We start from the raw sequence: 22,564 nt of genomic DNA on the forward strand, positions 1-22,564 counted from the left end.
GGCAAAATTGACCTTAGGATTGTTTGTGTTTATTCTCCCAAAACTGCTGCTGTACTGTAAAAGCTAACCAACCATACAAACAAGTTGTTGATCCAATAACTAAACAAATCAGTACTAACATCTAACATCAGCTAGTAGCAAGGAATCCCATCCTGCCCTGACAGTTTACAATCAGTGGAGAGCAGTTACAAGTAGTGGCTCCAAAACTGCGTGAGGTTATTGTTGCCTGCCTTTGCATGAACTCAGAGCTGGATCCAGTCTGACAGGAATCTATACCTCATGCATTGTGCAGTGATTGATTCTCTCCTAGCCTGGCTCATCCTGAACAAGCATGCTTTCAACTGAAGTACACACAAGCGTATGTAACTCGTCTACGCTCCCTCTGACGAACAGTTGTGCATTGTTTCTATTATTGAGCTTTTCACACCTAATTGAGCTCTATTCAAACCTGTCTATTCAGGCATGACAAAACACCCCTTTGTGACCAGACATACAGTTTACACATGTAAATATATTTCCCAATCCACAAGTCTGGTAGGATATATTAACTCAAGAAAGAAAAATAACTCTTTAACTACTAGGAAGTATACAGTACACGTCTTTCATTTGGATACCGGAACTGGATCTGTGTCATAACTGTGAGTGCAGGCCGAGCTGAAATAACAGCCTTAACTACGACCTCTGCAGAGACACTGAGCCTGATTATTTGCTCAACACCAACACACAGATTTTTTTTTTTTACTGGGTCACAGAGTCAACAGTTTCTTCACAGAGATCCCATCACAAAGCCAGCAACTTCCTTTCCGCTCACTGCAACACAAAACGGCCTTTCACAAAGGGATCGGGGGAGGGGGAGCGTGGAGTTAGAATATAAACCTTTGGGGGAAACAGAGAGGGAGCAAACAAAGTGTAGCCACCAGAGTAGGCTTTATTTTGGTATCACAAAACAATAATGCAACTGTTGAATCAATTTCTTTCTTAATCCTTAGATGCATAAGTGGGTCTTTTTTGACCCAGTGAGGTGGTTTTCTTGAAGTATCATTGTAATTAAATAAAATTATCATTTCATATTCCAGCTATTCCTCAAAAAACATGTTTTGGATATCATGCCATTCACATTTTAAATTTACATTTTAAGAAATTGTAGTTTTTGTATTACTACCCCAAGCTTCCATAAGTGGGTCAAAAATTACCCGCATGCATTTTCTATGGGGTTTCGTTTTTTTCAAAATTATAAATAGTGAAAAATGAAATATAAAATATTTTTAGTGTGAACCAAAATATAATACTAAATATTATACAAGTGATTTTTCTTTACCAAAATGACAAATGGCATAAAAACACATTATTCTAATACGGGTCCTTTTTGACCCACATATGGAAGAGTGTAGGGTCCAGTCCAGCGGCGTAGCTGTGGGTGGGTCCGGGTGGGCCTGGGCCCACCCACATGCACGTCTGGCCCACCCACAGCCAATCAGCGCTTCATAGCGCAGAGCCGGGAAGCCCAGAAGGAAGTGCCACAAACTGCAGTTCATCTAGTGGCCGACAGGGGATGGATGCAAAAAGGAGCAATTCCCATAGACCCCCATGTTAAAATGCCCAACTTTACAGCAGAAATAAACATCTTTCTTGCCTGGATCCAATAAAACGTATTCTGGATATAGTTAGATTCCACCTTCATGACAATGGAATAGGGAGTGCATTTTTTTACCGTGAGTTTTTATAGTAAGTAAAGTAACTTTTGCCGTGAGTGAATGAAAGTATTATTTCATCTTGAGGTCTGCAGTTTAGCATGTACACATTTGCTGAATATGAAAACACTCAGTGTGTGCCCATTGTGCGACTGTCAAGGATAAACAACCTGTGCCCCCGATATATGTTGTATGTATTATTGCTACACAAACATTACATTGCAGTTTAAGTGTCGCCAACTCCGTTTAAGAGATCTCGCCCCCGTCTGTGTGAGAGGGGGTGGGGCAGTTTACACACACGCAGCTGCTACAACATGCAGCAACACACACACACGGAGGAGATGGCGGAGAGAACGCGCTCCGAGGTGTGGTTAAACTATAGCCGTGTCTATGTGGACAATACTCGTTATCAAAAGTGGAATAAGAGTTTATCATGTGAGGGCGGTAACACGAGCAATTTGTCTAAACATTTAGCAAAAGTGCTCCACATCCAGACGGAGGAATGCACCGGGTTCCACTGTCTTTCTAGCAGCTCTGTAGCCCCATCCACGAGGAACGTTTCCACGTCAGGTGTTATGTTTGCTAGCAGCGACACACCGAGTTAACTACATTATACAAACATGGGTTAATGATTAGAGGAAACTGAGTTATTTATTTTGTTAAAGTTTCAGCTATTCTGTTTACAGTTCTGTCATCACATTATTTAATATGATTTGTTAAAACATTGTTGTTTCTTTTGATGTGAAATATTATGTATTTAATTTAAATAAAAAGCAATGTTAGTTTTGTTCACAATTTGTTTAGTTAGTTTACCTTCTTTTTTTCTCCAAAAGAACCGATAAAAGTAATGTTAAAGGACCGGATCGATAAGACATAGACATAGACATACTTTATTGTCATTTCAACAAGACACAGAGTGTACTATTAAAACGAAATTTCGTTGTACTGGCTTACAGGAACAGGACAATATAAAAACTTGCTAAAATTGTACATATAAATAAATAATAGTGACGTGGTGCTGATACAATTAAAGATAAAGTGTGCGTTTAAAATATAAAGACTTACTATACATATAAATAAAATAGACATACTATATAACAAATATGTGCCCTTTACACAGCGTAATGTAATCTTTATGTTACTGGTCTGCTTGCTGTTCAGCAGTCTGATGGCTTGGGGAAAAAGCTATTGCAGAATCTGGCTGTTCTGCTCTTAATGCTGCAGAACCTCTTGCCGGAGGGCAGCAGGGAGAACAGAGCATGGTGAGGATGAGTGGGGTCTTTAAAAATGTTCTGGGCTTTTGTTAGGCAGCGTTTCTGAGCGGTGTCTCTGATGGGAGGGAGAGAAACTCCGATGATCTTCTCTGCTGTCCTGACCACTCTCTGCAGAGACTTCCAGTCTTTGGCGTTGCAGTCTCTCGACCAGATGGAGATGCCGCTGGTCAGCACGCTCTCTGTGGTTCCTCTGTAGAACGTGGTGAGGATGGGAGGGGGGAGCTGTGCAGGAAGTGTAGGCGCTGCTGTGCCTTCTTAAATAGTGATGTAGTGTGAGTGGACCAGGTCAGACTGCTTGTGATATGCACCCCCAGGAACTTGGTGCTGCCTGTAGTCTTCACTTGCTGTGCCGTTGATGTGGAGTGGTGGGTGCTTTTTGTTCCTGAAGTCGACAATCATCTCTTTTGTTTTATCGACATTCAGGATCAGGTTGTTGGTGTTACACCAGTCTGTCAGATGTTTCACCTCCTCCCTGTAGGCCTGTTTGTTGTTGTCCCTGATGAGTCCCACCACTGCTGTATCGTCCGCGTACTTTATGATGTGGTTGGTACTGAACCTGGAGCATAAGCGTAAGCGCTATCGATAAAAGTAGTAGTACCGTTAAAGCCTTAACGTTAGCCATCCCTATGTGGATGTCAGTTTTACACACATTCTGAGGCCGCCGTGCCTATGTTTTTGTTTTCACTGCTAATTTATGCTTAAGTTCTATTGGTGCATTAAAAAATCATTACAATCATTAATGAAGTTTCAGCTCAGACCCCACACTTAATGTCTCCTCCTGGCCCACCTACATTTCTCCAGGCCCACCCACACAATAATTCCTGGCTACGCCACTGGTCCAGTCACTCGTGCATCTAAGGGTTAAAATTAGGGCTGTCAAACGATTAACATTTTTAATCAGATTAATCACAGCTTAAAAATTAATTAATCATGATTAATCACCATTCGAACTATGTCCAAAATATGCCATTTATTTATGTATATTGTTGTGGGAATGGAAAGATAAATGAAAGCAGGCGGATATATCCATTTAACATACAGTATCTATGTTTATTATAACATTTTTCTGCATGTCAAAATGAAAGACAACCCACACACCTATCAATCATCAAACCGTGGGGTCTTAATTCATTACGTGTTGATTTCTATCAACGGGGGAGTGCTTCAGGAAAGTCGACAGAGGGGGGGGGGGGGGGGGGGGGGCGCTAGTGGAGTACTTCGTGACCACAGAGTGTGAACGTTGTGATCAGCTGTTTTTGCGCAGTTCTCCAGTGAAGGGGGGGGGGGGGGAGTCTCCCTCCGCAGCCGGTTGGCGTAGTTTTGGCACAAGTCCGTTGTACAGACCGACGTTAACAGCAGCCCTGTCTGTGCACACGGAGACCGACTCTGTCGTCCGGTGATCTAACCGCCTTCTGGAAAAGCTTCACAAGTACGTCGGTACGCAAATGCGCTTTGTGACACAAGTGACGGTACGCATTTCAGATTACGCACATACCCTGCGTACCAGTTATGTGCACCCCTGTACCAGAGCCATATTATTACTATGATATGGCTCTGCCCTGTACTACAGCAAAAGTATTCTCCGTCGGGACTTCCTGCAACAACACCACGCCGTTATCAAAGATGTTCTATTGAGAAGACGATCACTACGTGACAAAAGTTTTCAAAACCGTGGCTACTGAAATCAATCTTACTAACTGCTGTGTGTGCAATTTACTCCGCGCGAGTTGGCAGACTTTATTTTGCTTACTTTAACATCATTTTTCATGGTAGGGCTAAGCCATTTCTTGGTATGGGTGTAGCCAACCCCAGCCATACCCCGGCGCTGCCACTGGTGGCACGTACGGGGCGGGCCATTCTGCACATGCGTTAAATGCGTTAAATATTTTAACGCAATTAATTCAAAAAATTAATTACCGCCGTTAACGCGATAATTTTGACAGCACTAGTTAAAATATAAATCAACCATGGCAAATCCAATTATCTTTATCATAGCAAATATGCTTGAAGTTTAACGTATGCAAGTATGCTAAATTAACTAATCTTTCAAATATAGATTAACAATCTAAAACACATCTTCTCAGGATTCAAACCAAATTGATGTCTTGATATAGGGTTCTATTTCGTCCCTACTGACCGCCAGAGGCGGTGCTTTAGCACTGGATATGTCCATCGCGCGCATGCGCAGCTCGAGTACCAATAACAACAAAGTCACCTGTGACCCACGTGACACCGGCTATATCAGCCGGTATTGTCAGAGGATCTGTTCCTTTTCATCTTCTCGCTGCGCGAGGGTACCGTGGCTACGTTTTCGTAGCCTACAGCGTTCAGGTTTGAGCCTTACCGGAACCCCCCAAGAGGCTCCAGGGTCCGGGGGGCTGGGCTCTGAAATCCCGGGGGTGGTCGGCGGCTGCGTTCCCAGTAGCAGCTCAGTTTCTGGGCAGTCTGTACTTCCGTCCCTTGGGTGGTTTTCACCTCAACCCAGGGGTACGGACCGCAGCTCCGGCCCCTAGCCTTCGGCTGGGTCTAATTGACAGTCGTCAGCGATCCGGCAGGGGCCCTACCTCTGGGCCAAGAGTTGTCCGTCCTTTTGTCCAAGGACGCAATCAACCCAGTAAGACCCTCTGCTTAGCCAGGGGGTTCTACTCGGCATACTTTCTCGTGAGCAAGAAAGTCGGCGGATTTCGCCCGATCTTGGACCTCAGAGGAATCAACAGATTCCTGAAGGTGCTGCCATTCTATATGCTGACTACTGCATACGCACAGGTGGAGTGGTTCCCAACCGAGGGATGCCTACTTCCACGTGGGCCGGGCAAGAGGGTGCCTTATATTCAGTTCCTCCGGCCCTTGGGCAGACTGGCAGCTGCCTCGGCCGCTGGGCCCTTAGGCCCGCTGTCGTTGTGCCCCATGCAGATGTGGCTGAACAGCCTTCACTTGGACGCCAAGTGGCACAGGCACAGTGAAGTCAGGGTGTCGCAGCATTGCTCCACTCTCCGTCACGCTGGAGGGGCAAGGCCTATCTCTGGTAGGCGTGCCCATGGGCGCCATCCCATCCCGCCAGGAGACCATCACCATAGGTGCATGTCTCTCAGGGTGGGGTGCAGTGCGGCAGGGCAGGACCGTTCAGGGTCAGTGGTCTGCCCAGCAGAGTGCGCGCCGGGTCAACGTGCTAGAGCTTCGGGCCGTGCAGCTTGCACTCACGCACTTTCTAGAATGGCAAGAATGTGCGTGTTCCTTGGGGACAGCATGTACATTGTTGCTTAGACAACAGTCCCTTCTAGATAGTGGACGTTCTCACTCCACTCTGAATTTATGTGGCTGCGATTCTGCCCAACATGTTCGGGTCGACGGCGCCACGGCGGGGTGCCACAGGTCGGTGTCCCTCTTTATGAGAGGGGCTTTACGGCAGCGTCCCCCTTGCACCCCGAGGGCTCCGGCTTGGGACCTGCCCTGGCTGCCGGATGCCCTATCACCTCCTCCCTTCGAGCCCCTGGCCCAGGTGGGGCTTAGGTGGCTGCCCACAAAGGCAGCATTTCTGCTTGCCATAGCCTCAGGGAAGCGAGTCGGGGAGTTGCATGTCCTCTCCATAAACAATACATGCCCGAGGTGAGACTCTCAGGCGTTGCCCTTTGGGCAAATGTGGCATTCCCGCCCGGGGTCAGCCTGCCCAGCTGGCACGCTTTGACATTCAGGAGTACGGCACATCGAAGTTGCTGTGCCCGGGCGTATATCAAGGCTACTGCCTGGATACGGCAGGAGGAGCAACTCTTGAGTTTGCCCTGGTGGCACTAAAGGAGGTTAGGTCCTCTAACCAGTGGCTTCCCCACTGGGTTGTCGATACCATCTCACAGGCTTACGGGGCCAGTGGCCGCCCCCTGCCACCAGGCTGAGATGCCACTCTACAAGGAGCATCTCAACATATTGGGCTGCCCTGAGAGGGGTGCCCCTGGAGACCACCTGCGCCGCAGCGTCGTGGGCGTCTTCTGGCACATTCTCCAGTTGTTATCAGGTCAATGTCGCCACTCCCCATTCTTTGGGCGTGGTCCTTTTGCCGAGCTCCGCTGCTTCCAGTGGTGAGCAAGGGCTTGGATTCTTCATGACATTGTTGGTATAGGTCATCCAGTGCTAAAGCACCGCCTCTGGCGGTCAGTAGGGACGAAATAGAACGATAGTTACGGCTGTAACTACGGTTCTATGAGTCCCGGATGACCGCCAGAGTTCCCTGTCACTCAGAATTCTTGTGTGCTCGCGAGAAGATTCGGGGAACAGATCCTCTGACAATACCGGCGGATATAGCCGGTGTCACGTGGGTCACAGGTAGGGTTGGGTACCGAGAACCGGTTCCGGTTCGGAACCGGTTCCAACATTTCGATTCCAACGGTATCATTTAGAAATGTGAATTTCGGTTCCGCTTTTCGATTCCTGAGGAAATGTTTCTCGCCGCTCTCCGTAGCCTACTGCATTACTGCAGCGGGGCGGGAAATGTAGCGTTGTATCTACATTTCCTACAGTGTAACCTGAGACCAGGGCCGGCCTGTCGCACTGGCATTATAAATGTTCGCCTAGGGCGCCAGATCTGTGGAGGCGCTGCGCTGACAGCTCTGGGAGAAAAAATAAATGTTTTGACCGTTGGTGCTCATCCTAATTTTCGGCCTTGATGTAACAACATTCATAATTAAGTAAATGTAACACCCTTTTCATCCCGGTTACACTTTTCATTTGCCCTGTACGTTGGGCGCTGCAAGTGATGAAAATGGGGGATGTTGGCTTATCTGGCAACCGCAGCTCACGAGGGTGCACTGGAACCGGCGCTGTTGTTATTAGCATCTGGTGCTAGCTGCTCTTACGGAAGAAGAAGAAGATGTTTCTACAATGATGTGGAGGGAGAGTCCTCTCCAGTCAGACTGAGAGGCTGATAACTTCAGCTCAGTGAGGTAAAGGACTCTCAGTGTTTAGATAGTTCACTTTAGTCTAAGTTATCTCAGTGGGTCTCAAACGTTTTGATCACAATTTATGTAAACACATATTTCCAAGGCTCTCCTTTATAATTATTGGGATAAAACAGGTTTGAAATCATTCCAATGTATACTATAGGACAGTAAACCAGACATATCGTTTTAAACTGGAGAGATAAAAACATATGCATAAATAAAATAGTAAAATAAGATATGAATGAACAACAAAAATAAAATGCATTACATGTAGGCTATTTGTTATTTAATTATTAAAATGTAAACCGATCTTTTTCATATGGGTGTTTAGGAGTTGTACCCCCTAGATCTAGTCTCTAGTAATTCTGCGTGTGCACCAGATTGAAGCATTTTACTTCAAAATGTTCAAACATTTCTTCCCGGTATGCCTGAGAAGGCAGATATGCTTGTTTTTCTCAACAAGAACTGTTTTTAAAAGTTGAACTGTTGTAGCTTCAGGGGTTCTCAGGTTAAAGTTACATAGCAGTGAATATAAACAGACTGATTAATGTGAATATTACTTTAAACTAACCTGTGTAAAAGTTTCTCAAATAAATGTAATTTTTTTGGTGGAAGAAGCATGTATCATTTTTTTACCCTGCCCCTCAAAGAATCGGAATCGAGAACCGTTAAGAACCGGAATCGAAAAGTAGAATCGGAATCGGAATCGTGGAAATTCAAACGATACCCAACCCTAGTCACAGGTGACTTTGTTGTTATTGGTACTCGAGCTGCGCATGCGCGCGATGGACATATCCAGTGCTAAAGCACCGCCTCTGGCGGTCATCCGGGACTCATAGAACCGTAGTTACAGCCGTAACTATCGATATAACATATTGTCTTGAATCCCTATAGCCACACAGAGGGACGGGTGGTGCAGTGGTCTGTGCGTTTGATCATCAGATCAAGGGGGCGTTGGGGAACTCCAGTTCGAAACCCGCTCCCGCCCCACTGCGTCAGGCCGTTGTGTCCTTGGGCAAGACACTTCACCCGAATTTGCTCCTGTGGGTATTGTCCACAGTAGATGACCATTACATGTATGTATGATCTGTATGTGTAATGTGTATTTGTAAAGCGCTTTGAGAAAGCGCAATAATAAATATAAGGATTATTATAAGTGCCACTACTAGGTTTTGGTTGGAATTAAATGTAGTTTCCAATCCAATACAACATTTGGTGGGATTTAGACAGGTAATGCAATATTTAATTTGTTACTACTAATACATATTCACTGTGGTTTGTGGAGGTCATGTGCAGCTGTACACATTAAACTACTATTTGAACATTTAGCTGACTATGTGTTATTATTTGGTTGGAGGTTTCCACAGATGGGTTTGATTTCAAATATTTAGCTAATTGAGATTATGGTCTATGCCAGACTAACCTTCATTTATGCATAGCAGCTTCAGCTAAATATTCTCATATGTGGTTCTTGGCTTGTTATCATATTGAATTAATCACCTGCTAACGAGAAACTGTCTGACCCTTTCCATCCCTAAAGCAATATTACAGCCAAATACTTTTTTTTTCAAAAGGAGGGGTGGAAAAATCACATGTCAAATATTCAACAAACAACAAAGAATATATAAACAAATAGATACATTGCAGAACTACTGTGGAACTTGCTGTAGCCTAAGTTCCTGGCAAACAACTAATCTTTTGAGACATAGCAGGTTTTTGCACACCTCCATCTGGTGGCCCATCATCCCTGCCCTGTCACTCCATCCATCTCTAAAGCCTCATATAAACAGGAAACACTCAGTTGTGTTGACAGTGGAAGAAGGGCTCTGTATACACCTGTCAGGCTACAGTGCTCCACTCTGCCACTAATGTTTAGATCTTCTCAGAAACACATGGACAAGCCAAGAAATAGGACCCAGATGACACCCATTTCCTACAGCCTTAATGATATCTGGATCTCTTTCTATACATTAACACACCATATGTACATCTTGTGTGCTAGAATGTCCAGATATTGCAAAAACATTTGAAGAATTCCCTCAAAGTGTCACCCAAGTGTAAAAGTAAATAAGCTAACATTCCAACATAGTTTCTTGTTATTCAGTTTTTCTCTATGTATTACTGAGTAAACAAGACTTAAGAGTCCACAGCCATGCTAGAAGCTCTGTAAGGTTATACTGTGGCGCAAAGTTGCTTGGAGCTGGGGATGTTCATGGTTTTCCGACTTACCAAAAACACAGAACTACTCATGATAATGGGAATGTCAATAGTTTTGCAGGTTATTCGTCATAAACCAAAGTGCCATAATTCGGACGGAGATGGAAACATAATTGTCCTGGCAATCTCTCCAATAGTTGTAGAGATAATTCACTCAATAGAAGCATGAACCTCATGCTGCCACTATGGGAAAAAGCCAAAGTGTGAATGATATATCATCTGGGAAACTATAGATATCAGCAAAAATTACAAAGCATTTGCAATTTTTCACATATTTCTGGAGCTCTGTTCCAGCTTCAGTTTGTTTCCTATCTTGACACACACAAAACCAAATGCCTTGGCATTGTGATACAGCTTAATGTGACAAAACTGAGTTTTTCGAAAAAAGATATGTATGTGTAAGTGTGCACATACATAAAGTTTACTTCATGAAAGTAAACACGCCTTTTGGGAAGCATAACTATAAGTTGACACAACATGTCTAAGCCAGAAAATGAATGAAATTGCACTTGATAGGATGAAGGCTGCAAAAAGGAAGAAAATGGATGGACGAAAAAAGATGAAACAAACTAGTCCTATAATCACACAGCGCTCCACCGACTGTCACCTCTCATCTACTTGGCTTTTCACTCCCACCTGCTGGTATCACTATTGATGCCTCCCACACCCACCCTCCCCCCCTTAAAAAAGTTAAATGAAAGATGATGAAAAATACAGTCTTGATAAAATTACTCTATATCAATCAGCTCTCGACTTTTCTTTCTTCCCCTTCATTCATCATTCTCTCCCTCTCAATTATCTCTCCCTCCCTTTTTCCCCTCTCTAGCTGCTTGTTTAGACTGGGCTGAGACAAATGGGAGAGAATGAATACGCTGGGAACATGGGGGTCAAGGAGGGCTGAGTGTGAGGGACAGGGAAAGGAGAGGGGTAACTTGAACTTGCCGTGACTGGCTTGCAAGGAAAATAACACCCAGCCGATGGTGACGTGTTATGAATGGCAGTCATTATGAATGGTTTGCAGAAAGAGGAGCAGAATACTGGTATGTCTGGAAAAAATAGGAGCGGTTCACCAGAAGAAGAACAAATGATGTTTAAGGTATCCTGTAGATAGGGAAGGGAGGGGGCAAGTTCAATAGACAGGGTTGTATTGAGGAGTAAAGACTTCAGTATATTTCATATAAATTAGTGTCAACAACACACCTAACGTGTGTGTTCAGGAACTGATTGATGATCCAACCCTTAATTTTAAATATAGTTATGGCTGAAAACAGTCCCTCCAAGATTGTGAAGAGTGCTTTAAGGATAATTGCACCCGTAATAATAACATTTGCAAGCTGGCAAGGCACATTCTGTTTAATAACTCTTTACCTCTAAATTCAATCTTAAAGTGAAATTAAATGTGTCCTATGCAATAAAGCGTTGTCAACAAGTTCTGAAAATCAAATGTTAGGTTTAGGCATTTGAGTAGAAACAGAGGTTTTGGTTTCTCAAATGTTACAGCTTGGTTAGAGAAAACATTAATAAGGGCACAAGCACTGCATGACAATGCTATAGGAAAACACATAATGAAGTTAAAAGGAAATGTGTTGGTATTTCAAGCTTGATTTTTATTTGGCTTTGGCTGATGGAAGTGTTTCTGAAATAGATTACTTTTGGGGCAGACAACTGCAGTGCTTGGCACAATAAACAACATCCTTCCAAATTGATCAATTTTGTAGAAACATTTTGGGCATTTGAAAACTCCTTACTTGAGTACCTTACAGAACTATACTTATTTCTTGTGATCAAACGATCACAAATGGAATGAACTGCCAGTGTTTTTACAATGTGTGCTGGACTGAAGCTAAAGGTTTAAGAGACACAGGGAAAACAGTTCAATATTCTAGGAATATGCAGCCGGGATATGACACAAACGCTTGTAAAACAGCTTGATATTTTAAAATCATGTGCAGGCCAACATATGTGGTGCAGACACAAGTGGATTTTACATTGGGTATCATAGTGGGTAATATTCTATAAGGTAGCAGTAAGAACATCATCAAATCGCTTTCTCAGGAGATGTTTAGGTTAAATATATGTACTATAATGGCATGTAAAAGCCTCAATTTAGGGACCATTTGAGTTTAAGTGAGGACAGAAACAAGTCCCTGAACAACAGGATAGTGAAAACATACACTACTGAACACAACTGCAGGCAAAGTTCAAAGTCAAACAAAGCGCGTTTGATCTCAGGCTGTAAAAATCATTTTAAAATAGTGGAGGGAAAACATGAGAGAGAGAGGAGAGCAGAAAGTGTGAGCGAGGGAGCTCAGAGCAGACTGTAAAAACATCTCTTTAAACACGCAGAGCTAATTATTTCCCTCTCAGATCAATGTCCTCTCCTTTAACATTTCAGAAGATAAGACGAATAGAAAAGATAATACACATTTTTAATTAAACAGTGGTTGTCATGGAAATAGTTGTTAAATTATTCAACATCTCTCATGCAGTCCACAGTAAAAACAAAATGGATGGAAGTTTAAACACAATCTTCGTGCCTGTGTTTCATTTGTTTCAAACAAGTGAGTGTGTGCCAGTCTATCAAACCTGAGTTGAGGTCCCGTCCAGGGTTGAACGCTCGGCTGTTGACATTGGGGGAAAGTCTGTCGCAGCAGATGGTCTTAGAGACGTTGGTATTGAAGTTTCCATCAAACCTAAATAAACAAAAAGAGGCAACATTTGAGAAATGTATAGAGTGTGTCCGACTCATTTGTTTACGGAGCGGCTCTAACTATTCTCACGGCAGCAAAAATATTCAGTGCACCAATGCTCTGTTCCGAACAAAACACACAAACTCACAGGTTTGCAAATACCTATATGTTTATGTTAACTTCTTTGACAGAGATCTACATGATTTACACAAACAGTATAGAAATGTACATGAAAACATTAATCCAATTACATGAAACATCTGTTGAAACAAATAGAACCTGCTTGTTGAGCTGAATTGTATCACTGGCTAAATCAGCTGTTGCCCAGACCCCGTATTAAAGTAGGAGTAATTGGCTAGTGAATAATATTTTCCACGGAAAACTACTTACATTTTGCTTTTCTCCAAGCCAAGCCAATACCCAGTTCCCTGAATACATCTGAATGTGATTGGAGAAAATGCCCACTAAATGTGATGATTCAAATCATCTGTCACAGAACCTCACACTTCAGACTGAACTGGTTATGTACAACAGGACTTGGGAGAAGATATGTGTCTATTGATTAAAACAGAATTCTTCCTGGGAAAAGCAGGTGAGTTTAGTAGCTTGCTTGCACTGTAGCTGGTTTCTATATTGAGCCCTGTTGTTACAGATGCAGTTGAGTAATGCAGTGTTGTCCTCGAACAAAAACACAAACCTCCAAATGCGTTTAAGAGGTGTCAAAAATGAGACACATGTTGCCATCAACACATCCTTAACATGTGGATCTTCTGTGAACATCTTTACACATATCTTATCAGATTTCATTTACTAATTTGGGCATGAGCAGTGTTATTTTAAAATCTCTTTCATGTGGTTTCCAGAGCTCTATCTCGGCAGTTAAGAGCTGACAAAGGGTAGGTATGCAGAGGAGCAGACTGTTCTGCACTGCACCAAGCCTGGGTGCTTTGATCCTGCCATCTCTCAAACTACACCCCCCCACACACACACACACACACACACACACACACACACACACACACACACACACACACACACACACACACACACACACACACACACACACACACACACACACACACACACACACACACACACACACACACACACACACACACACACCACACACACACACACACACACACACACACACACACACACACACACACACACACACACACACACACACACACACACACACACACACACACACACACACACACACACACACACACACACACACCATCCTCTGGCTTAACAACATACAGACACACACACATGCACACATAAACACACGAGCAACACACTATTTGGCTAGCTCTGCTTGCTTGCAGACCTGGCCTTGGCCCGGTTGGATTGACAGACGCTGTGATGTAAAGGCTGAGTTTGAACTTCACTAATTTGGAGTCCCATAAGGCCGGAGTCATTACTATTCTCCTTCAACCCACTTTGCATAGAAGCAGTGGGCAGGACGCTCAGCACAAATGTGTGCCAGATAAAAAATACATTTGCAGCCGCTTTGAATTCCACATCAAAAACACATGATGAGAATAAGAGAGCGAGCAGAAATGGGGGGAGTAGGGCTGCGGTTCTGATCAAACATTTTAATGAGGGCATACAAAAAATTGTTTTGCAAACAGGCTGACACGAGCCTGATGCAAGCATATACACAAGCTTGATGTTATTTACTGCATATACAAAATATAAATCCAAACTCTTTTAACCACGACCACGTATATTCCAAACTGAATGCATGGTGATTTAAATAATTAGTCCATTGAATATGCATATTAATAATGTATTGTAGGTATGCTTGCTTGATTACCATACACCACGACCTCCCAGAAGGGGTTGTTCACTACGCAGCCATTAGAAATAATCCTGAGGACAATTCAACAGACACACAGCACTAGTAATTGACCTGTGGAAATCCTTGATGAAAAGTACAATTTATTGATGTTTCTTTATATATCCTCTTTGGTTTAATACAGAATAAAACTGAGATATAACTGCAGCATTTCAGAAGAGCCAACATGGGTGTTAAAACAGAAGGAAAAACTATTTCTTTCAATTTTGGACATACAAAACGTCACACTGGAGAGAACACATAAAGTCCAGCGTCTCATAGCAAACATTGGAACAGGAACCCTCTTCAAGATAAAGCTGTCCCTGCTGTTTTCAGTGGATACTAGCCATCCAGTGTTTATGAAATCCATTATAATGAGATGTACCCTGCTGCAAAAAACCTGTACATCCAAAAAGGAGGCAAACATATGCCATTCCAAAAGCCCAGTGTGTTCAATTACCTTAAAGAGTAATGTGCAAGCTCCAACGTCAAGAGTAATACCCTTTTTAATGTGTTCGCAATCCCTCCTTGAATAGCAGCAGTGAATCTAGAAACATACTAGCTGGAGAATGGAGAGCCCTTAAAGAAAGCTCTATCTAAACAGCTTTGAATGGTAATATCAATATGGAGAGTGGATTTTGGAATCCTGGTTGGTTACCGGCAGCTGCTTTCAGTAAAAGCTATGGTTAGGGGTGTAACGGTTCACAGATGTCACGGTTCGGTTCGTACCTCGGTTTGGGGGTCACGGTTCGGTACGGGTTCGGTACAACAAGGAAAAGCAAAAAAAAGTCCCAAATGCATATTTTTTTTGCTGTTATTTATTTTTAACAGTCGTGCAAGTTTTGGTATGAAAATAAGGAACACTAACATTTGGAATCATTAACTGTATTACACAGTTAAAAACAAACCACAAACAGTACCACACACACTCAGATGGCCATATTATTTATAATGGCTGATGTCAAACAAAAAGGTTAAATAAGCTGTACAACTAAAAATAATGTCTTGAAAATATTAAAATAAATAATAAGAAAGTGTTTGAATCACAATCAATAAAAGGCAATACAGGACTGTATAACATCTCCTGATGTCAAAATATAAAATAAATACAATGATAAATATAAAACAAAATAAAATCTGTACCTTTAGGAGCAAAGTCTAACATGTGTAATTAACTTGTGAGTGTGTGAGGCCATTATGCCTAAATAAAAGGTACTCAAGCTTTACTCTATTTTCAAGTTTTTCTTCAAAAAGATGAGTTTGTCTACGTTGTCAGTAGTGAGAGCAGATCTGGTGGCGGTAACTATGTCACCTGCCGTCGAGAAAACCCTCTCGCTGGGGACTGAGACTGACTCGGATGTGATTGAGCATGTTTGACGTGTTAGCACTAGCATACCGCACCGCTGTCGAACAATGCCGACACACCGTCCTCGTCCGATCCACAACTCGCACCCCATCATTATTGTAGTCCACAGGGAACCCGAAATGTTCCCACACACCTGATTTAAAAGAAGCAGGTGGGTATTCTAGCTCCTGTGTGTTGTGTGAACTCGCCGTAGCTTCTTCATTTGTTATTTACGGGCGGCTGGCTTTTAGGCGCAATACCGCCCCATGGATTATATATAGTGTAATACTGCCCTGAGTGACAGACTTTTTTCCCACTCGTAAAAAAAGGCGCATTCACCGTGTGACTGCATGTGCCGAACCGTGACGTCCGAACCGTGACGGTACGGGACGAATACGGATACCGTTACACCACTAGCTATGGTGTTTTAAAATACTGGCCTCCCTCATGTATGTAAATGGAGATGGGCAAAATATTAGCAACACCATTTAAAAATCATGAAATCTAAAGCGCTTGGGAAAAGCCGCTAAATGTAAGCGATAGACTTATTTTCCCTCTCTCACTGGAGGAGTATGCCTTTCTCTTTCTTTTCTTGTGTCCCACTTTGGAGAGATAGATCAGTAAATAGTGGAAATCAATTATCCTCTTTCTTCTTTTGTATAACTGGTACTTAGTCTTTATTTTGATCGATCATTGAGATAGAAGTAAGAAAAGAGAGACTAACAAAGAGCGTTTTCTTTTTGTTTGACTGATCCGTGAGCTGAAAGTATTGTGTATTAGAATATAACTTAATACCTGTTAAAGGGTGTCCGTGTGTTGTTGTTTGTTTAGTTGGAATAGGGCTTATGTTGTTGAAATAACTGCATCAAAACATAGCCCAGGAATTGTGTATGACAAGCTGAACCGGTTACCAGTAGGCTATGTCATGGTTTCCATTCGCTACATTGCCTCCTTCATTTAGACTCTCACACTGCTGTGCTGTCCATTCACCTACTAGGGAGAGAGTAAGGGAGGATCAACTAGGATAGTGGGGGTATCATAAAAGATGGATTACAGACTGAGCCAACGGGGCCGGAGCCAAGGGGCTTCTCACAGAGGGCCCCTCAGACCTAAGAGGGTTATCCTTGTACTCAGAGACCTTTAAATATACCACAATGCAAAACAAGGTAAAAGTGATATCTGTCTTCTCTGGAGAATAAGTTCCCTTTGTTGTATAAACTTTTCAAAATCACTTAGGTTATTAGCAACACGATGACTTCAACTGTTTAGATTCAAGTATGTGTTGTTGTGCAAGTATGAAAAAGGCCAGATAGTGGAGACACAAAGTCCTCCTCACTGCTTATGCTGTCCTTGGCTACTAATGGAGGAAGGGAGCAAGGACATTAAAAACAAAGGACTGGAAGGAAGGTGAAGAGTAGGGGAGTAAATGAAGAAGGGAAACCGACACTGGAAACAGGACTACATTGAAAGTTTAAGGGAGGAAATCACAGGGGAACAAAGGACAGAGGGAAAGAGGAAGAGCTTGACATTAAGAGAGGCATGTGGAGAGGGAGAAAGAATGATGTTTAGGTCCTATCTATCTGAACGCTCTCAGTTTGTACGTGTCAATGATGAATCTTCCACGCAAACCAAAGTTAGCCATGGAGTGCCACAGGGCTCAGTGCTCGGACCTATTTTGTTCACATTGTATATGCTTCCGCTAGGCAATATTATAAGGAATCATTCTGTACATTTTCATTGTTATGCGGATGATACTCATCTATATTTATCAATCAAGCCTGATGAAATTAATCATCTAAATAAAATTCAAGACTGCCTCAAGGACTTAAAAACGTGGATGACCTTACATTTTTTGATGTTAAACACGACCAAAACTGAAGTTATTGTACTTGGCCCGAAGAATCTACGAAATAAATTATCTAAAAATATACTAACTATGGATGGCATTATGTTGGCCTCCAGTGAAGGAATCTTGGTGTTATATTTGATCAGGATTTATCCTTTAACGCTCACATAAAATCAATTTCAAGGACCGCCTACTTCCATCTACGTAACATTGCAAAAATCAGGCATATCTTGCCTCAAAACGATGCAGAGAAACTAGTCCATGCATTTGTTACTTCAAGGCTGGATTATTGTAACTCCTTATTATCAGGGTGTACCAAGAAGTCAGTCAAGTCGCTTCAGCTGATTCAAAATGCTGCAGCTCGTGTACTAACCAGTTAGGAAAAGGGACCACATTACTCCTGTTCTGGCTGCCTTACACTGGCTCCCTATAGAACAAAGGATATAATTTAAAATTCTTCTTCTCGCCTATAAAGCTTAATGGACAGGCGCCATCTTACCTTAAATAACTCATTATACCCTACTGTCCTATTAGGGCATTGCGTTCCAAGAATGCAGGGTTGTTGGTTGTTCCTAGAGTCTCTAAAAGTACAATAGGAGCCAGAGCCTTTTCTTATCAAGCTCCACATTTGTGGAATCAGCTTCCAGTTTGTGTTCGGGCGGCAGACACCCTATCCGTTTTTTAAGAGTGCGCTTAAGACCTTCCTTTTTGATAAAGCTTATAGTTAGGGCTGATTAGATTCAGCCCCTAGTTTTGCTGATATATGCTTAGTTTGTCGGGGGACATCTTACTTCTTCCTTCTCTCTGTCTGTCTATACCTGTGTACTCTCATGTTCCGATTAGCCCAGCTTCCCCACATTTCTTTCTTTTTGGTGTCTATATACGCTGGGATCCGGAGTCATGGATGATCCTGCGGTCCTGCATCGCGAGTCGTGGCTGTGGTCCTGGATCATCGGTCCTGGATGGATATCCTCGTGGATTCATCTTCCTATTATACACACATGCATTTCCAAACATTTGGATTACCTATGTTGCAAATGTATTATCTTTTCAATTTACACACGGCATCTATTGCACGTCTGTCCGTCCTGGGAGAGGGATCCCTCCTCTGTTGCTCTCCCTGAGGTTTCTCCCATTATTCCCTTTAAACTGTGGGTTTTCTCCGGAAGTTTTTCCTCCGTGTACGATGTGAGGGTCTAAGGACAGAGGGTGTCATATTGTCATACTGATATTCTGTACAAACTGTGAAGTCCACTGAGACAAATGTAACATTTGTGATATTGGGCTATATAAATAAACATTGATTGATGTACACCTGTTAAGGTCACTTAAACAAACCCTTTCTAAACCTGCCTGGTGTTCTGTCAGATCCTTTTCTAATGTGTAAACAGAGGTATCAGCGTTGTGCTGACTGAGCAACCAGGAGATCAGCTTGATCTGAATTAAGAACTCTGAGAAGCTGCTCAATGGAGCCAAATATACTCTTGATCTGGACTGCAAATCTGCCAAGAACTTAGATGGGGAGAATTCCTCTTAAGAAATTGAAGCTCAGTATTAGCACTATGGTGTCTTTCATCTTTATGTTTAATTTATGAGTGGAGGTATTAGGAATTCTGCAATATCATATCTCATTTGACATTAGGATATCATGTTTGGCATCTGGTGTTCTGTTTAGCAACTCAGATCCAGGCTGATGACCCTGTCAACATGATGACAACAAACCAATATACAAAAAGTAAAACAAACTGCAATTACTACATTAAATATTAGCAATTCAGATCTGCTTTGTGATATGAGTAACAGACTGTTGAAAGCTGATACTCCTTGATTCCTTCCCTTTCCATCTAGTGTCATCATTAGCTCATTACCTAAATGCTAAGTCATGGGACAAACATAGCACTTTCAGTGATACTGCTGGTCAAACACTGATGCCTGCAGGCAGCAAGTATAACCCGGCCATCTTTAGGGACATCATGCCATGATGTCATTCCCTTTCTCCCTTTCTCATTTTTCAGTGACAGTTGTTTGTTTACCTCTTAAAATAACTCTTACTTCATCATATGAATAGCATTTTACAAGCACAGTCCATTTGCAGCTTATCTCCTCTACAACGGTTGGTGGAATGTGACTATTAAAACACCATCTGGGCTGCTCCCAAACACACTTATCACTTTTACAACTGCATATGAGTGGAACTGTTGAAATGAGCACCTGGAGATGACATGTTAAAAATACAAACATACAGAAACACACTTATGCCAACGCCAGGAGTCACATCATCTTTCTATTTTCAGGTACAGTCTGTCGTTGGGACTGAGCAGTGATTAAAGCATACCACTGGGTGCTAAGCATGGCCTCGGTGGCCTCCCTGTGAAATGATAGCCTGCTAGCTTGACAGCTAACAGACATGGACACTCTGTGAACCACCTGATCCCCATCTAAACTGGCTGACCTGACTGAGACCCCTACAAGCAGCTGATGTCTGATACTAATGAAGGACAATCTGAAACAGACACAAAATATCTGAAATCCTGTCCCAATAGTGGCATGGATTCCTATACTTTTAATGACTATCAATCGAGATTGGGACTGACGTGCAAGTGACAATCTCTTAGTCTAGACACATTAAGAGAAATTGCTCTTTTGGCATGGTCGGCATCTTAACTCCTAGGCTGCCAAGGCTCTCTGTCGGCCAGTAAATCTGTTGCCCACAGCTGTCTAGTACTTGAACTTAAACTATTTGCTAAATGGGTTTACAATGTAACATTTCAGCCTGACTGAAACTGGGTTTTTGGTGCAATTTTTTGGATTTGTCTGTGACCAGTGCATGTAAATAGCAATGCATTATACAGTTGAAAACAGTTTAATCCTTGGATAAAGTAGCAGCAACACTGTTTCTAAATTATCTTAAGTATATATGTGTCCTTTTCTATGTTTTAAATTCTTGCTGCATATCAGAGAGGCATGTATATTTTCAAAAAGGTTCAAATTACGTGTATCGGTCTTCTAATTTATCCTAAGATGGAGGTGGTTTTTCAGCTGCTTCCTGATGCAATAATCTCTTTGAGAGAGCTCATTTATTCTTCATACTGCACGTTGAACTATCCCACTGTGCAGAAAACAATGCATGATAAAGATCTGCATTCCCTTTTCTTAGCCTGCAGACGATTCTTTGAAGTTCAGGGATCTGTCAGACTCAGCTTCAGTTTGGTATGCCCCCCCAACCCCCCCCCCCCCCCAACACTACCACCCATGTGACTGCATTTCCATCCAACTTATCTGAGTCTTACATCTTCTTTTCTAAGCAATTTCTGCCTCAAATTGTCTCTCAGTAAATCCATGATTTTAGACCTGGGATTAGAGCTAACATGTCAGGACATAAATACAACATGTCTGCGTGTGAACAACTGTTGAATGTATGTACAGTATGTCATGTGCACGATTCAGCTACAGGTGGACAGTGGCTCTGAGCCAGGCAGCTTCCACTCTGCACGACTGAAGGGAAGGCAGGTGACCTTGCAGCCTGTGAAGTCTGCAGCGGGAAGACTTCACAGATCATAACCTGGTCACATCGGCTGATAAAGGGGGAGAGATAGACAGAAATGGAAAGAGAGGGAGAAAGAGGGGATGAGGGGTAGACAACAGCTGCTGCTCTGTAGATTCAAACTGAAAGCAGCTCTCAGCTTTGAAATCTGTTTTCGCATGCAAGTGGAGTTAGTGATTGGCTGAAAAGCCTACACTGTGGGCTGAGGCAATTTAAAACTCTCTCCCTAGAGGACTTAAATGTGACATTTTCAGGCTCACACCAATATTCGTAAATTAAAAAAAAGGCTTTTGTTGTGTAGGCAAATTCCATACGAATATTACACTGAAATGGATTGCCTTCCTGGGCTCCATGTACCATAAAACATTTTAATGGAGGTACACTGCAGTAAAAAGAGTTACGCAGCAAATGGCATAACTCCTGACTGCTTTAATAGGTTCTGAAAAAAGCGTAGAGTTTAACACGCTGCCAGGTATCAGAGTGTGCCAACACTACTCAACTCAAGGCTATTAATGATATGATGTAATCCGAAGATGATCAAAACATGTTTAAACAAGGGAAAGACAGGGAATGGGAAGTGTGTGTGTGTGTGTGTGTGTGTGTGTGTGTGTGTGTGTGTGTGTGTGTGTGTGTGTGTGTGTGTGTGTGTGTGTGTGTGTGTGTGTGTGTGTGTGTGTGTGTGTGTGTGTGTGGTCAAAGCTTAGCGTAATGTATAGAGCAGACTGCAGGTGCAACCAGTGGGAGGTGAGTTTACAGACACTGAACAAACCTCCTGCAGAGATTTTTGTTTGAGTGTTATGAGAGAGACAAAGACACAGAAGTGTGTGTGTGTGTGTGTGTGTGTGTGTGTGTGTGTGTGTGTGTGTGTGTGTGTGTGTGTGTGTGTGTGTGTGTGTGTGTGTGTGTGTGTGTGTGTGTGTTAAAGAGAAAGTTACTCACTCCATCATAGATGTGGGTATGGAGCAGCAGTCCTGTATGGCAGTGAGTGGCGAGGTGAGGTGGGCGGTGTACGAGGCCTCCACCACCTGTTTGTTCCGGTTCACCACATCCAGGTAGCGGTTAAACTTTTCACGGATCTTTTTGGCCAACTGCACACAAAAAACCCCACAAAAAACAGACAAATTATTAAAAAGACAGCTATAAGAGGTGACAGCTAAATGTACCTCTTACGCTCTTAAAG

The 22,564-nt window shown here is 42.8% G+C and overlaps 1 protein-coding gene across 2 annotated transcripts in view; it reads right to left on the minus strand.

Moving 5' to 3' along the window:
* The window catches only part of cachd1 (cache domain containing 1), a 99,433-nt gene that overhangs the window by 27,188 nt on the left and 49,681 nt on the right, over positions 1–22,564 (minus strand). For both annotated transcript variants that reach the window (XM_034082037.2, XM_034082038.2), the window contains 2 exons: positions 22,324–22,472; positions 12,700–12,806 (listed from right to left, as the gene is read on the minus strand). In XM_034082037.2, the coding sequence (XP_033937928.1) occupies positions 12,700–12,806; positions 22,324–22,472 (256 nt within the window). The remainder of the gene's footprint in view (positions 1–12,699; positions 12,807–22,323; positions 22,473–22,564) is intronic.

This window comes from Pseudochaenichthys georgianus, chromosome 4 (assembly GCF_902827115.2).
Source record: "Pseudochaenichthys georgianus chromosome 4, fPseGeo1.2, whole genome shotgun sequence".
NCBI classification, from domain to species: Eukaryota; Metazoa; Chordata; class Actinopteri; order Perciformes; family Channichthyidae; genus Pseudochaenichthys; species Pseudochaenichthys georgianus.